The 14912-nt window shown below is 43.9% G+C and overlaps 2 protein-coding genes across 10 annotated transcripts in view; one reads left to right on the top strand and one right to left on the bottom strand.

The window, feature by feature from the left end:
• Positions 1 to 14912, bottom strand: part of LOC119660390 (dystrophin, isoforms A/C/F/G/H) — a 1277654-nt gene that overhangs the window by 928790 nt on the left and 333952 nt on the right. The gene's annotated exons all lie outside the window — the stretch shown is intronic.
• On the top strand, positions 6045 to 7156 carry LOC119660395 (antigen 5 like allergen Cul n 1-like). Its single transcript, XM_038068932.1, has 3 exons — positions 6045 to 6246; positions 6324 to 6709; positions 6770 to 7156. Exons 1-3 carry the CDS (start codon positions 6109 to 6111, stop codon positions 7008 to 7010), a joined length of 765 nt encoding a protein of 254 aa, XP_037924860.1. The 5' UTR covers positions 6045 to 6108; the 3' UTR covers positions 7011 to 7156.

Below are 14912 nucleotides of genomic sequence, written 5' to 3'. Positions count from 1 at the left end.
CAAACGAAGACTTTTTAGATCCTACTTCCTTCATACCCTGTGAGGTATGTCATTTTGGTAACAGTTCACCAAGAAATGATGAACATTTCCTTACGATATAAGAAAGCTCCCCACGAAAAGTGAACTTCACGGATATTGAAAAGCCTGATATACTACAAACTGGTTAACCTATAAAGCCGAAACCTTTATCCAATTTTTTCCAAGGGCAACTAACTTCTTCCAAGGACCTATTTTGGTTGCCACGAACTTCTAAGTAGGAGGTAATTCTAGAGTGACTCAATCTTCGACTATCCTGGGATAGGAAGTTCTATTTCATAGGATAACTTGCAATGGAGCTATCTCGCTTTTTCAATGTGTCACCTATCCACTGCCATTTCTGACTTCTCATCAACAAATTTACAGATATCTGGCCTATACGTCGACGAGGCACTTCATTTTATTGTCTCAGGCCAGAATACTGCGATGACATGACGCAGGAATGAATTGACGAACGCTTGGGATTTCCAGGTAAAAGTTAGGGTTACGTTCCATGCACTGCACATTTTGGCGCACATAAGCCGAATGTTGTCAGTTTGAGGAATATTTGTCAATTACCCTTAAGCCTCATTCTGAAGACTGCGTTAAGGCCAAAAAGATAAGACAGCTTACTCAGTGCTAGGCCGTCCAGCTGATTAGATTAGGTTTCTTCGCTCTTTAATGGATTACAGACCATACAGTGGCTGGTGGGTAAATTAATTCCTGCTCAAGCACTTCATCAAGACAGACAATTGGCCTTCCATCCAGTCAACATTTGCTGTTCTTAAGTGAAGTGTTTCTTTGTTGGTAAATCTGTGCAAATTTTGAAGAAACTGTCCCAGGTTAGATACCAGATAATATTATAGAATATGGAAATGACCTGGTGCTATTAGTATCAGAGCTTTTTCGCACCGTTGCTAACGAGAATTTGTGAGATGTGTTTGAAAACATGTCCTTTTCGCGGCTTGTGACGGAAGCTTAGCACGAATCCAATACGCATCATCTAATGTTATTCACACTATGACAAAAATACCTAATTTCCATCTCCCGTGGCTAAACAAAAACTGACAGTTACTTTCTCGAAATGGAAAGCATCGTACTATAGTCATGGATGCGTGGCCAAATTAAGGCTAGATATAGAACTACTAGCTGAAAAAGCCGGCTTATTTCGAGGCTTGCAAAAAGTCGCTCTGAAAACCGAAGGATACGCCCAAAAGTACTTCAATGGATATAGAAAGCCCTAGGTCGTCCGATTCCACTCTGAAAAACGAAGGATACGTCCAAAAGTATTCCAATGGACATACAAACGCCTAGTTTGTCCGATATTCATTTATGGTTCTACTGTGTAGTGACCTGCAACACACCTGCAAACATCATCCAAAACATCAGGTTTTGACACCACAGGAGCTATGCGATCTTGTTCAATAGACGGGACTTGCATTTCCTTCCACTCGACCTTCACATCAAATATATAATATCGCCCAGTACTATTAGGCTCTGATAATCAGAATACTGGACTGCAAGGTCCTACCACCACAGCACCATCTTGGATCTGCTACGAAGGAGGTTTTGATCACATTTAACGCACTATACATACATGAAGACTAAACCTTAGAGTAAACTTTCCTAAGGGTTCCCAGCCAGGGCAAAGTAAAAGACCGATTATTTAAAAGATGGGCCGAGGATTTGGAACATAAGTTTTCACACATACACGAACATATCTGAATTGTACAGCCTGTCAGGCTATACTACCTTATTCCGCGGTATACGATAAACCTATTTTGACAGGCTGGCTGCCTCTATTAAAGTTCTGATCTTAGCGGTGACATACTCCAACCAAAAGAGTCAGTATAGCAGCGAATTGAATAGTCCAGGTGGTTCGATCAACTCCCGTTACTTGCCAGTTGCTGACTCCAAATGGCACACGCGCACTATCTATGCTAAATCGAGGACCAATCCCGAATGAAATCAGGCAATAGACTTATTGTAACCTCCCATCTTTCACCGGTCTAACTCTATTACTTTGAACGCACTAGATTCCCTTTCCCTGCCTTCCTAGGAGTGATGGCATCAAATTAGCGCACCTAACCCTAATTCTGTTCTACCATACACCACGATTTTGAAGCAAGATCATCAAAAGCAAGCTAAGCGGCAGAACCGCGGCAGGAAAAGCAGAACCTGAGTTTTGAATCTGATTATTTGGTAGCACCGGAGCACCACCAATTTCCTTGAAAAGAAAAAACATAGCATCCCCAATTTTTGCAATACTACGTGTAAAAGTACTCATATCAGAAAAATTGTTGTACCTAGGTCTAACAAACAGCTGACCGGGAATAAAATTGCAGGGCGGCTTGGTCTGATTATGATTCAAATTCAGAATGCATAGTTCGGCAAATCCTGACACGACCTCGCTGTGATGGCCACTGGAAACCGTCCTCCGACAGAATCTAGCGGAGGATGAACCGAAACAATAACCCGGGAATCGTCCTCTCTGTACTGGAAAAGGTGCTAATAGGACCCTAAGTCAAGGTTAAATAACATACACCGAAGATATGTAGACACTACATACCTTGGGTACTTTCAGTTTCAGACCCTTACCCTAGTGGTGTAGTCAGGAAGGAAATTTTTCAATACTGGTGGAGTCAAGGCATAGATTCTATTTTAAAAACCGACGGTAGCCAGGCGACAGTAAGCATCGAGGACAGTATAGTCGATGCAAGCCATAGCACCGCTTTGCCTCGAAACTACCGTTATCCAACTGGACGTAGGGAGTACCATTCACAGCATTCCTGATCCGAAACCGTGACGTCAGTCGACGAAGTCGACGAGCAGAGTGAAAAGGACCTCGCTAAATGCCAAGCGATTGTCAATCAATACGACCACAAATAACTAGGGAACTAGCAGATAAAGAAACCTACCGCATTTAAGCACAATTGATCACAGGATGAGGTTTAAAAACGGAACAAGAAAAACAGAGTATGCAGAAGCAGCAACTCCGGCAAACATTGGAACAGTAACAGCCGAACGACGTGGCATACAATGCAAAACCGTTCAGCGACCTGTCCACGAGTCACTTACCTATTGCTTATCAAGGATATGGAGATGCATGGATAAGGACCCGTACATCGAATCTTTGCATCTTCAAAACTCAAGGATCTTCATAGATGACTGGGTGACAATCTAGGGCAAAGAGCACCAAGTGAACAACCAACCTTTTTTACTCCATATAAATGGAGGCCTAGAAGCACTGGAAAAGGCGGACTGCAGAAGGGGGTTCGGAGTCAATAACACAATGGTGAAAGTGTGCTGCTCCACGAAACCGCACGACGAGGTAGACCTAGTCGATATCGCCAACGAGCAGTTAGAGAAGAAGATCGACGGTCCGACGGGGTCTGATGATCGTCTCACACAAGTAGATCATGCAGATAAATTCGCAGCATTCGAAGTGCGCCTCAGCTAAGCTTCGGCCGAGAGGAAATCGTCGACGCCACATTAATACAGGAACTCTTAATCGGAGAAGGTCAAACCATTAAAGTACTCCGAAGTAAATACACAATTCATTCCACAGTATAGAGGACATTGATCTGAACATCCATTTATCAGAAAGAACCTGCACGCATTTCTATGTCCGGAGATCAGTTCCAGAGATCTGACAATGTTCAAATGAACCACGACCGATCAGCTCTACCAGAAAAACTATAACATCTCACATCCATCATTGCAGTGAGGAAGGCCAACGTGTTGATAGGCTACGATCCCGATGCGACCAATACCCTTTGGGATAGCTTGAAAATCAACGAAAGTAGTGAGTCTCTTTTTGACTTTATTATGACCAAAAAAGCTTTTTGGTTTATAACAAGGGCAGCACGCCAACCTTACAGGGGAGGTTCTTCGTATCATCCTTCTAACCGACAATTGAACTTACGGAAAACTGAAGAGTGTCTGATCAGAGATCCTTCTCAGATCACAGCTGGATACTTATCAGAGTATATGTCGCCACAGCGGTCTTCTACCCTTTCAACGACCCCAGGAGGATCGACTGGATCAAGTTTGATCAAGTTATGAAGAACAAACTCTCAGGTGCTCCCAATGCTAACATTGAAATGGCAGACGAACTAGAATCAAAGATCGGGGCTCTGGGGAAGGCATTCAAAAACCGCCTTCAAATCCTTCTGACCTCTAAAATAGAGCAAAAACATTTTACAATCGTGGTGGAGTGAAGATCCATCCCAAGAAAGTGGCGAGGGAGGTTTCCACCGTCTACTGCGGGCACAAATACTTGCAACGATGCAAGGGCTGCCTTAGGTACAAGTCGGCCGTCAGATCTGCCAGGAAGCGATCCCGGATGAACTATTGTCAAAATATTGAAACCACTAACAAATCTGGGTGATAAAAATTAAGGTAGGATTCTAGCCAAGGAATATGGAAACTCATCCTTTCCTAAAAAGCGTTATTGTTATTGGACGGAACTTCTAGTGATGCCTTGAAGCTGCTAGTTGTTACGAACCAGCGAAGGGGACTGTGAATTAGAACCTTGCCCTATAGGGGCATGCAGGCATGAGACATTATCAAATCGCCAATCAGCGAGGATCCAATTACCCGCCCGGGCTATGTCAGTCATAATCCAAAAATGGTTTATGTCATGGCTTGTAGAGATTTATTGGCGTTGCATTTCGTTCGGATACGCGCCGAACTCTGGGATGCGCGCGAATAGTTGTCATATCGAAATCCGTCAGTTGTGGCCAGAGGCCTCACTGCTTTCGCGCTCGCGGATATTCACTCAGGGGCAATCAAGCAGAGAGCGCCCTTCTCCAGGTCTCAATACATCTACCTCAAAGTCAACTCCAGAGAAACCGCTCTTCACGAGGTAATTAGCACACTTGAGTGGTCACTATTCTACAAGCAATATACATTTTTTTTAGGAATTTGGAAGTCCTAAATCCGCATCCATTTGATGTCGGACTGAACCAAATGGAGGAATCCTTCCTGGACTGGAGAGGAAGCATATGACAACGTTAGTACCAAACCCATTAAGTAGGCTTTAACAAAAATAGGAATGGAAGAGCGCCTTTCGCATTGGATAGCATCCATGCTAAGTGCCAGGATAATTCAAGCTAATCTGCGAAGTACCCACTTGACCACGGTTCTCAGTCGGGGTATACTTCAGAGTAGCGTAATCTCTCCGGTGCTCTAGTTGAAAGTGATGGGTGAGATTCTACACAGATTGGACAGAAGCGGACTGAAGTTGTTGGACTGTGCAGACGACTTGGTGATATTGGTTTCAGAATGTTTCTCTCCATTATGAGCGAAATCATGGAAGACGCGTACAAATATGTACCTGGGCGTGTCCAGGTCCTAGTGGGGCTTTGCAGTCCTGTCTGGTAGCCGCCCCCAATATACTCCTACACGCCTCCCCTAGAACTATCACATTAAATACGCAGGGAGCGGATGTCGGACAACAAACACATAGTACCATCATGGACAAAGAACCTCTAAAACTCTAGGTATTCCCAACGGATTATCCTACACGTCCCTTGACTATACAAGTTATTGGGATTCTTCTGTATCAAGAAAGTGTGATGACCAGCAAAGCAAAAAGTCATGAGATATCTACAGAAGTACAGGTATATCACTAGCGGAACTCAAAAGGCCAATTGAGCCATCTAAAAGCAGATACAAGCGGGTGGATCGACCGGGCTCGATCTGAGCTGACAATTGGAAGTTGGTCAATTATAATCATCCATTGAACCTCAAACAAATGTCCCTGGAATGATTATTCAATTAGAAATTAGGGTGACTCATAATAAACATCTATTCAAATAGAAATGCCAAATTTGACTTCCCCATTAGCATAGTTTCTAAGAAAAATTAACTCTGAGACAATATCAGTCCCAACTTGTATCAACATAGGTAAGCGACAATATTTGAAGACATGCCAAGTGATATTTAGTTTGTCTGTTCGGGTATTAGATGCTGATACAACCTACAATGCATTGATCATTTCTGGAAGATATAAATGGCAAGTGTGCTCCTTGGGAAACTCAGTCAGGAAATTACTTTGGAGTGAGTAAACCATTTCTAGCAGAGGCCACGATGGAAACCGCAAAACTTTTCTACGTTTTAGCATTATTAGTCCTCGGATGTTCAGCTGAAGATTACTGTAGTGAGGAGCTCTGCCAAGTTGGTGACCCTCCAACTACAGCCAAGCATATTGATTGCAACAACAACGGGGTAAGTTTCCCAGTTCGACTGGACAATACTTCTTCTTCTGAGTTCATTTTTCAACCACTTTTTTCGTTCATTCACAGAAATTTGGGGCAGCATGCTCTTCAAATGCTCGTGTTGTCGATATTTCTGCACAACAAGACCTCATCATACAAATGATCAATGTCCGTCGCAATACTGTAGCTTTGGGAAAACTAAGTCCATTCCCAACTGCCGCTAGAATGCCCACCGTTACCTGGAGCAGCGACCTCAGTCGCCTGGCTGCTCTAAGCTCAAAGAGATGCCTTGTGGAACACGACGCTTGCCGAAACACATATACTTTCCGAAAAGTCGCGCAATTGGTATTCCAACAATATAGTCAAGGTGTCAACATAAACTATCGTGAACATCTCATCAAGATGATCCAAACATGGTACCAAAAATACAAGGATGCTGATGAAGCTAAAATTGCCAGCTATACCAAAACAAAGTAAGTAGTTAGGAATCATATCATTGGGAAGAACTTGTTCAGCTATTTAGATACTTCTAGTCCAAACTACAGCCCATTTGCAATTTTGGTCAACCAAAAAGTAATAAGCGTTGGATGCGGAACTACAACCTGGAAAAACGATGGTCGCCTGTTTGTCACAACCATTTGTAACTTTGCATCACGAAATGAGGAAGGAAGTCCAGTATACGAATCTGGTGACACGGCATCGAGTTGTACAACAGGTACAAATCCTGATTATCCTGGATTGTGCTCCAAGGATGAGGAGGTTGATCCAAATTGAAAGTTTGGTTCGGTATAAAAGGTGTCTATGAATGAGCAAAGTTGCTTACCTGGGTGCCATGACCTTGCTTTATAAAAAAATTGATGACAATGAACTTACCTGAAAGGAAAAAGAGTAAATAAATTTATTTCAAGGCTTTTATCGTATTGGATGCTTAAATTTAAATGTAAACTAACTCCTAAGAAGGTCCTCCGATTTTTTCATCACGCTTCCCTCCTTACTGCTTCTTGATCATACCTTCACAAAATTTAACGTTCTATATCTCTCTATCCCTCAGAGGGGAAGTAGCCCGTCAGTTTACGACCTAGAAAAGTGAAATATCGAGGTTTCTCCAACTTAGCATTTTAACTAAAAGGGACCAAAATTGGCATGGTATGGTATGACACCGACAAAAGGGTATTCAGAAGTTTAGGGAAATGGTACAAACTTGGGAAGCAATTGTCAGACTCCGGTATGGAGATTTTACCTTAGGACAGCCCATGACATTTTGCGCCATCATAGAGTATGTCACTCTGATAACAGCTATCAGGTTCTTCGGAATGAACCTTTTGTCCAGAGCGCTCAAGATACACTCCATGTTCGCATTGTCGAAAGCCCTCTCGAAATCAAAGAAGAGCAAGTGAAGCGAAGATTTAAGCCTCGCACCCTGTTCCAAAATGATCCGGAGGATGTTGATGCGGTCAATGTTGGATATCCAAGAGGAGAAACCAGCCTGTTCTCTCTCGATCAGGCTTTCAAGATGTGGCTTGATACGTTTCAGGAGTGTTTAAGTTTTTATATTTACGACAGATTGCACTCACGACAACGAGTTCTCTTTTTCGGAATCTTAACCACCATCCCCTCCTTGTACTCGCTGGGAAAGGTATTGGATTCAAAGGGTTTCCGTATAAAGAAAAGTAGATGACTTGCATAAACTGCAGGCGCAACGATGCATACTATTGCAGGGAGACCGTGAAGCCCATTGGCTTTACTCCGTTTGAGTGCACTGGGTGCATTATTTCTCTTCTATTTGGAAGGACAGCCCGAATTCGTCTACGGTGAGCCATTTCATTCACAGAAGGCAGAATTTCACGGCGTTCCGTGGTTAAGTGCATCTTCCAGCATTCAGTTCAACCCTCACACCCTAAATGTCACCATAAGGAAGCGTTTTCTTAACTGCATGCAATTACTCATAGAAAGCATCCTTCTCCATTCTATCGGAAACTTCCGTTTGTGCATAGCGTTATACAACTGTGACAATCTTTAACCTGTACCGAGATCATGCAGTCAAGATCCTTGATCCGTGTGTTCGTCGGCCCATTCCCATCATTGTCGCCATCTATTTATAGATCTCTTCGTTTCGCAGTTCTCCTTTTGCGAAAATAATAGCTGAATTTCACGTTTTATATCTTCAACTTTTTTTTTTTTCGCCGACTTATAAATCAACATCATTACCGAGATGACGAACGTAGGATCTACTCATATGCCCTGGACGCATAACACCCCGTTTGGGCTGGACCTAGGAACTAGTAAAAGAAGTATGTATGCTCGGAAGCTAGGGTAAGATGGTGGGGACCTTTAAACCACTGAAATCACCCGGAGTAGATGACATTTTCCCAGGACAACTCTTAGGGCCTTCTCTGGGAGTGGTGAGGATAGGCATAGCCTTCGGATATATACGGTCAACATGGAGGCGAGCAAAAGTGGTTTTCACCCCTAACGAGGGTAAAAAGGATTTCTTTCAACCCAAATCTTTCAGATCAATCTACTAACTTCGTTCGTCCTCAAAACGGTGGATAAGGTGACAGCCAACCATATAAGAATTAAAGTTCTAATGCGACAAGACGGTCAACGGAAATTACCCTGTATCAAAAAACAAAACACAAAAATAGAACTGCAGTAATCTGAGGAGACAGCACTAAACTCAGATAAAAGTCATATAAACTTCAAACACTGGCCTGGATGAGTATCAGTGGGGCAATGGGGATAGGACCAACAGCATCCGTGAAGGTCTCTTTAAGATTAACTCCGCTAAACCTTTACATACAGATGCAGGACACGAGGGTGATCTTCAGATTGCCCAGGGGGTAACAGTGAAGTGGGGAGCTACCTAAATTGAAGGAATTGCTCATACCAAGGGATGACATGACAACGAGATATCACTTCGATAAGGAGTCTGAAATATCTTGGGATAACAGAAAAAATTTAAGATTACTTAAACCAGCAACCGATTACCTGCTTCACTGAGGATCCTTTACAGCAGAAGGAGCGGTGACCGAGGTCACTGGTCCAAGGAAAACGTACTTTAAACCAATCGGTAAGCAAACCAGCATATTCCATGCGGATATATACGCCATAGATAGATGTGCCTCCTTCAAACTCCAAAGAAACTATAGCGGGAGACCAACAGCCAAGTGACGATCAAGGCACTCAGCTCCAACAAGGTCAACTTCGAACTGATATGGAAATGGCTTGAGAAACTGAACACGCTCCGCTAGCACAATAATATCGAACTCTGATTCCTAGGCTATATAGGATTAGAAGGCAGTGGGGTAGGTGTCAAGCTGACCAGGTCAGGAGCAGGGAAGCCTCTACACGAACCGGGACTTTTCTGTGAAATCGGGAGTGAGTTCATGACTAAACGTTGAAAGCTAAGAAGGAACGGCTGAGGGAACTATGCTGGATGAACTTACCAGGAATGGGATAGTGCAGTGGGGGGTACGAAGCCAACCGCACGAATTGTTTAAACCTCACCATCATAGCGGGAATACTCACTAGTGTCTGCCGACTATATCATTTGACCAAGCCGGGGCAATGCCTGTAGATGTATGGAGACGACAAAAACCTCCATACATGTTCTGGGAAAGTGCCTGGCACTTGGACAAAGTAGGTTCAGAGACCTGGGGGAATACCTAATACCAGATGCCAAGTTAAAATACTTGGAATTAAGGAATACACTGAAACTGCTGTTGTTTGTAGTCTTGCTTGATATACCACAGTTAATAGGTATACTACAGTCAGTAAAAGGTGTAGAATAGTTTTTGGAGGACGCAATGCCCCTTAACAGTATTATTATGTCTGCCGTCATCCTTACCAGAGCCGTAATTGCGTTTTGTTCTAAACGTACTGCACGTATTACACGTGCTGTTTAAAGCTTATATTTGCTGGCCAATCTGGGAGTAATGATATGATTCCGTGTTCTTATGCGAGCATAATTTCGGTTGTAGCGCGTTTTTAGCAACGTCCTCTAACTAAACCGTAGAAGCACTAATTGCTACGCATGAATATAACTCCCCCATGCTCGAGATGGTGCTGGTCAAAGGGTAGTATAGGTCTCAGGGCGAAACGTGGATTGGTACCCACGATGGAGCATAAAACCTGGGAAACGCCTGCTGAACCAACACCAGCAACTCTACTACCAAACCCTATCTCCACCTCCACGTGGTCACCGCTGGGAGCTCTTTCCTAGCGAAAAGCTGCAGACGGAGAAGGATGAAGGCGAGTCTCCCGCGCCTAAAAACGGGACAAATTGTACCAACTGGTCCTCAAGGTTGGGGGTTGTGTAGGGCTGACAACCCTACACGGAAAACCGAAGTTACGAAGCCACAACAGAAGCCTCGGACTGGACGGATTACACAACGACGAATCCGGCAACCACAAAGGAATAACGCATCTTCGCATGGAACGTCCGCTCCCTGTACAGAGATGAAACTACGAAGCAGCTAGCCAATATCCTGTTCCAATATAGGGCTGATGTAACAGCGTTACAGGAGATGCGTTGGACAGGAACCGGTTTCCTGGAGAACAGTCACTACACCAAATATTATAGCGGCCATCCAGTAAACCATGTGCTCGGAGTAGGCTTCTTAGTCAGCCAAAATTAACGTCATTAATGTTCACGACCCTACAGAGGAGACTGCAGAGTCGGGGAAGAATACCTTCTACGAGGCAGTAGAAGGAACCCTCGAAGCCTGTCCCGGATATGATATTAAAATCATACTTGGGGATTTTAACAGCCAAGGAGGGACAGAACGTGCATTCAGGCAATACGTTGGCTCCCATAGCTTACACCAACATACAAATGATAACGGACTGCGGATTATTCAATTAGCAGTGTCACACGAAATGGTTGTTGGAAGTACCTGGTTTGCGCGGAAAGTGGTTCACAAGCATACGTGCGCCTCTCCACACAGGACCACTTTCAACCAAATTGACCACGTGTTGATCGAACGCCGCCACCTCTCAACTTTGATGAATGTCAAAACATATAGGGGACCAATATAGACTCGGATCACTATCTCGTTGGCATGGTGCTCCGAACTCGAATACCATCACCACCCAGAATCCCCTCTGACAATCGGGTGAGAGTGAATACTGAAGCCATCCACAACATAGCCCTCCGCGACACCTATAAGAGAGAAATGGATGCCGCAATAACCGCAGTTAACAGAGGACCTGGAGATGAAGCATCGATAAATGATCCTCAACCACCTGAAGAACGTTATCATTGATACGGCCACAAACATACTTGGCCCCAGCCGGAAAAGGAGTCGGAATGCCTGGTTTGACGATGAATGTAAGCTAGCAACGGAACGGAAGAATGCTGCAGAGCGAGTAATGTTGCATTCTCAAAGGACGCGGGCACGCGCGGAGACTTATCACGAGCTCCGGCGAGTGGAGAAGCGACTTCACAGACGGAAAAAGGAAGCCTGAGAGAACCAACAAGTCTGTGAACTAGAAAAGTACAGGGAGCAACCACATCAGGCGCGCAAGTTTTACCAACAAGTCAGCAGGATGAAGCCTTATACACCTCGATGTTCATCCTGCCAAAACAAAGAGGGAAATCTGATTTCCGATAGAATGGGCATATTGGAACAATGAGCTGAGTACTTTGATGAACTACTGAACAGCAAGAACATCAGCGAGTTGGATGTCCCCCAACTGAAGACGACGGACAAATACTGCCACCACCAAGTATAGAAAAAACAGTCCATGCAATTCATCGGCTTCAAATTCATAAGTCGCCAGGAGACTATGGAATTACAGCCGAATTGGTTAAATATGGAGGCGACCAATTACACCAAGTGGTACATCAACTTGCGCTCAAGGTGTGGGACAGCGAATCAATGCCTGACGATTGGCAACGAGGCATTATCTGTCTCATACATAAAAAGAGAGATATCACACAGTGAAGCAATTATAGAGGTATCATGTTGCTGAGTACCATCTATAAAATATTCTCCGCTATCTTACTAGACCGGATAGCCCCATACGCCCAGAACATCATTGGCCCATAATAAAGAGGCTTCACTCCAGGCAAATCAGCAATCGATCAGATTTTCTCTCTGCGGTAAGCAATGGAAAAACTGTTGGAATATGGCAATCAGTTGCACCATCTTTTGATCAACGTTAAAGCTGCCTATGATAGCATAGCCAGAGTATTGGGAGCAGGATATAGGATCATTGTCAAGACCATTCGACATCAACAACGGTCTACGACAAAGAAGTGCCCTATCATGCGTCCTCTTTAACCTGGCCCTCGAGAAAGTGATCCGTGATGCTGAGGTAAATGCAAGAGGTACGATCCTCTTTAAGTCCTCCCAACTACTGGCCTATGCTGACGATTTCGACATGATGGGAAGAACCACCCGAGACGTACAAATTGCCTTCCAGATCTAGAAGGCGGCGATTGACGCGAGATCTTGGGCTGCACATCGAGGAAGGCAAGACAAAGTATATGGTAGCAACGTCAGCACCGAAAACCAACCAACCAACAACATCAAACCGCACTGGTCAAACGGGAAAAAAAAATATAGGGGAATACAACTTTGAGACCGTTGATCATTTCTCCTATCTAGGGTCGAAAATCACAACCGATAACAACTACGATAATGAAATCCGCGCACGGTTCTTGTCAGCCAAGAGAGCTTATTTCAGCTTACAAAGACTGTTCCGCTCGATACGTCTCACCATAGGGTCAAAGCTCTTACTGTACAAGACAATGATCTTGCCAGTCCTCATGTATTCCTCGGAAACTTGGGTTCTTAGCAAGAAAAATTGCGAACTCTTAGCCGCGTTCGAGAAAAGAATCCTCTGAAGAATTTTTGGCCCCCTAGATGAGGACGGAGGATTCCGTAGCCTACATAATGACGAAATCTATGAGCGATACCATGACCGTCAAGTTGTGGATAAAATCTGGCGCAATAAGTTACGGTGGGCGGGTCAATCCGTATGGATGAGGATGATCCAGCCCGGAAAGTCTATAAGGGCAATATGTATGGTAGAGAAAGGAGACGAGGCAGACCCTGCCTGAGATGAAGCGATGGCTTCATCGGTGCAAAACCGGGATGTCTGAAGTTCCTTATTAAGGCAGACCTAGACCGGATACCGGTTGTTGCGCCGTTGATGATGATGATGATGATCGCATAAAAGGCAGACTGATTTTACATCTACTACCCAATGTGGGGTAACTGCAACTGAAAATTATCCGAAAACCACCGAAAAGTCCTAGACGAATTACTTGACGCTGGTAATGCTTCAGTAAAATACTTGAAGTTTAAAAGAAGATTGTCAATAAACAATGCAATTAGGAACGTAGGAAGTAGTTGAAATACAAAGGACCATCACGGTCTGAAATAATATCGATAAATTGAGCCCTTGAAATGACGAACTAGGACACTGCTCTTAACTTTTCTAAATCATCAAGGGATTGCAGAAGAGAGGTTGACAAAGAATTTACGACAGTTCATACAGAAGGGTTACCCGAATGACCACTTCCTACCGTAGAAAGCCTGTGAAAAACTAAAGTGACACACGAATGCAACCCACGGGTTTGTTTTCGACAGTGCTTGAGGGTGACTGATGATGATTGATGATACTAACAAAAGCAGGGTAGGCATCGCTTCCACGCTGAGGAAGGTGGGGTCAATCGCTGCAAATAAAAACGGAGCAGACCGAAAACACAAGGTCTAAAATGATTCGAATTCAACGTCCCACATATGAATATAAAGGCAACACCTGGCAACGACTTTCGACCAAATTGGTCCCAAGGCACAGATGAGGTAGCATCTATCGAGTTGCCTCTATTCTGGAAGGAACCATCAGTCATATTTAAAAAAAAAAGCTTATGCTTTGCTCGAAGGAGAGGTCCGTAAACCCCAATTAATCCACTCCGTCACCAAGTGAATGGGGACTAAGGACACAGTTTAGACTTAAAAGCTGATAAAAATATCCTCACCCAAAACGTTCACAATTTTGGTAAAGCCGCCCTGATGACGTTACACAATTAAATGTGTCAAATACAAATACATCTGGGGAGAGTTCAGGTCAAGGATATCGTCGATATGGAACAAGCCCAAGGAAATTCCTTCTAATTTTGTACAAATCAGAATGTACTAGTTGATGTCATCACTAAGGAAACTACCTGACTTCACTGGGGTTGATGTTGCAGGCTTCGCGTCTTTTTCGAGATCATGGTGGCCGGAGCACCCTTTCCACCCTTTAAAACGTCCATAGAATTACAAAAATTATATAGCTAATGCCATTCGTGAACTTAGTTCCATGCCTGCAATGATGTTTCCCTCTTAACCACATATGTAGATGAATAAAATCACATCCTTTCCCAACCGCATCGTATTTGTCTCAATTCCAGACAGAGTATAACCCAACTGCAACTGTACGTGGACATAAAGCAATTGCAAAGGGGTTGTAAGGCTTACAAGATTCCAGGACCATAAAAGAATCACGAACCTCCCAGTGTACATCCATTGTACGCCTGGGCATTTGTACTTTACCGCACTACAAGGACAAAGCCAATTCGCCATGATTATGGGAACAATTGTGCAACGACATGGCAGGTACAGGAATCCTTTAATGAAAATAAAGGATGTACACAGGGAAATATACTGGTAAGCTTAATGGGCT

The sequence above is a fragment of the Hermetia illucens genome, chromosome 6 (assembly GCF_905115235.1).
Source record: "Hermetia illucens chromosome 6, iHerIll2.2.curated.20191125, whole genome shotgun sequence".
NCBI lineage: Eukaryota > Metazoa > Arthropoda > Insecta > Diptera > Stratiomyidae > Hermetia > Hermetia illucens.
This window is presented reverse-complemented; position numbering and strand designations above follow the sequence as displayed.

What these genes read in the sequence shown, in the direction of transcription:
- LOC119660395 (XM_038068932.1), top strand. Translation starts at nt 6,109, where the DNA reads ATGGAAACCGCAAAACTTTTCTACGTTTTAGCATTATTAGTCCTCGGA. An exon ending in TTGATTGCAACAACAACGGG is followed by an intron (nt 6,247 to 6,323) that starts GTAAGTTTCCCA and finishes GTTCATTCACAG; the next exon opens with AAATTTGGGGCAGCATGCTC. An exon ending in GCCAGCTATACCAAAACAAA is followed by an intron (nt 6,710 to 6,769) that starts GTAAGTAGTTAG and finishes AGATACTTCTAG; the next exon opens with TCCAAACTACAGCCCATTTG.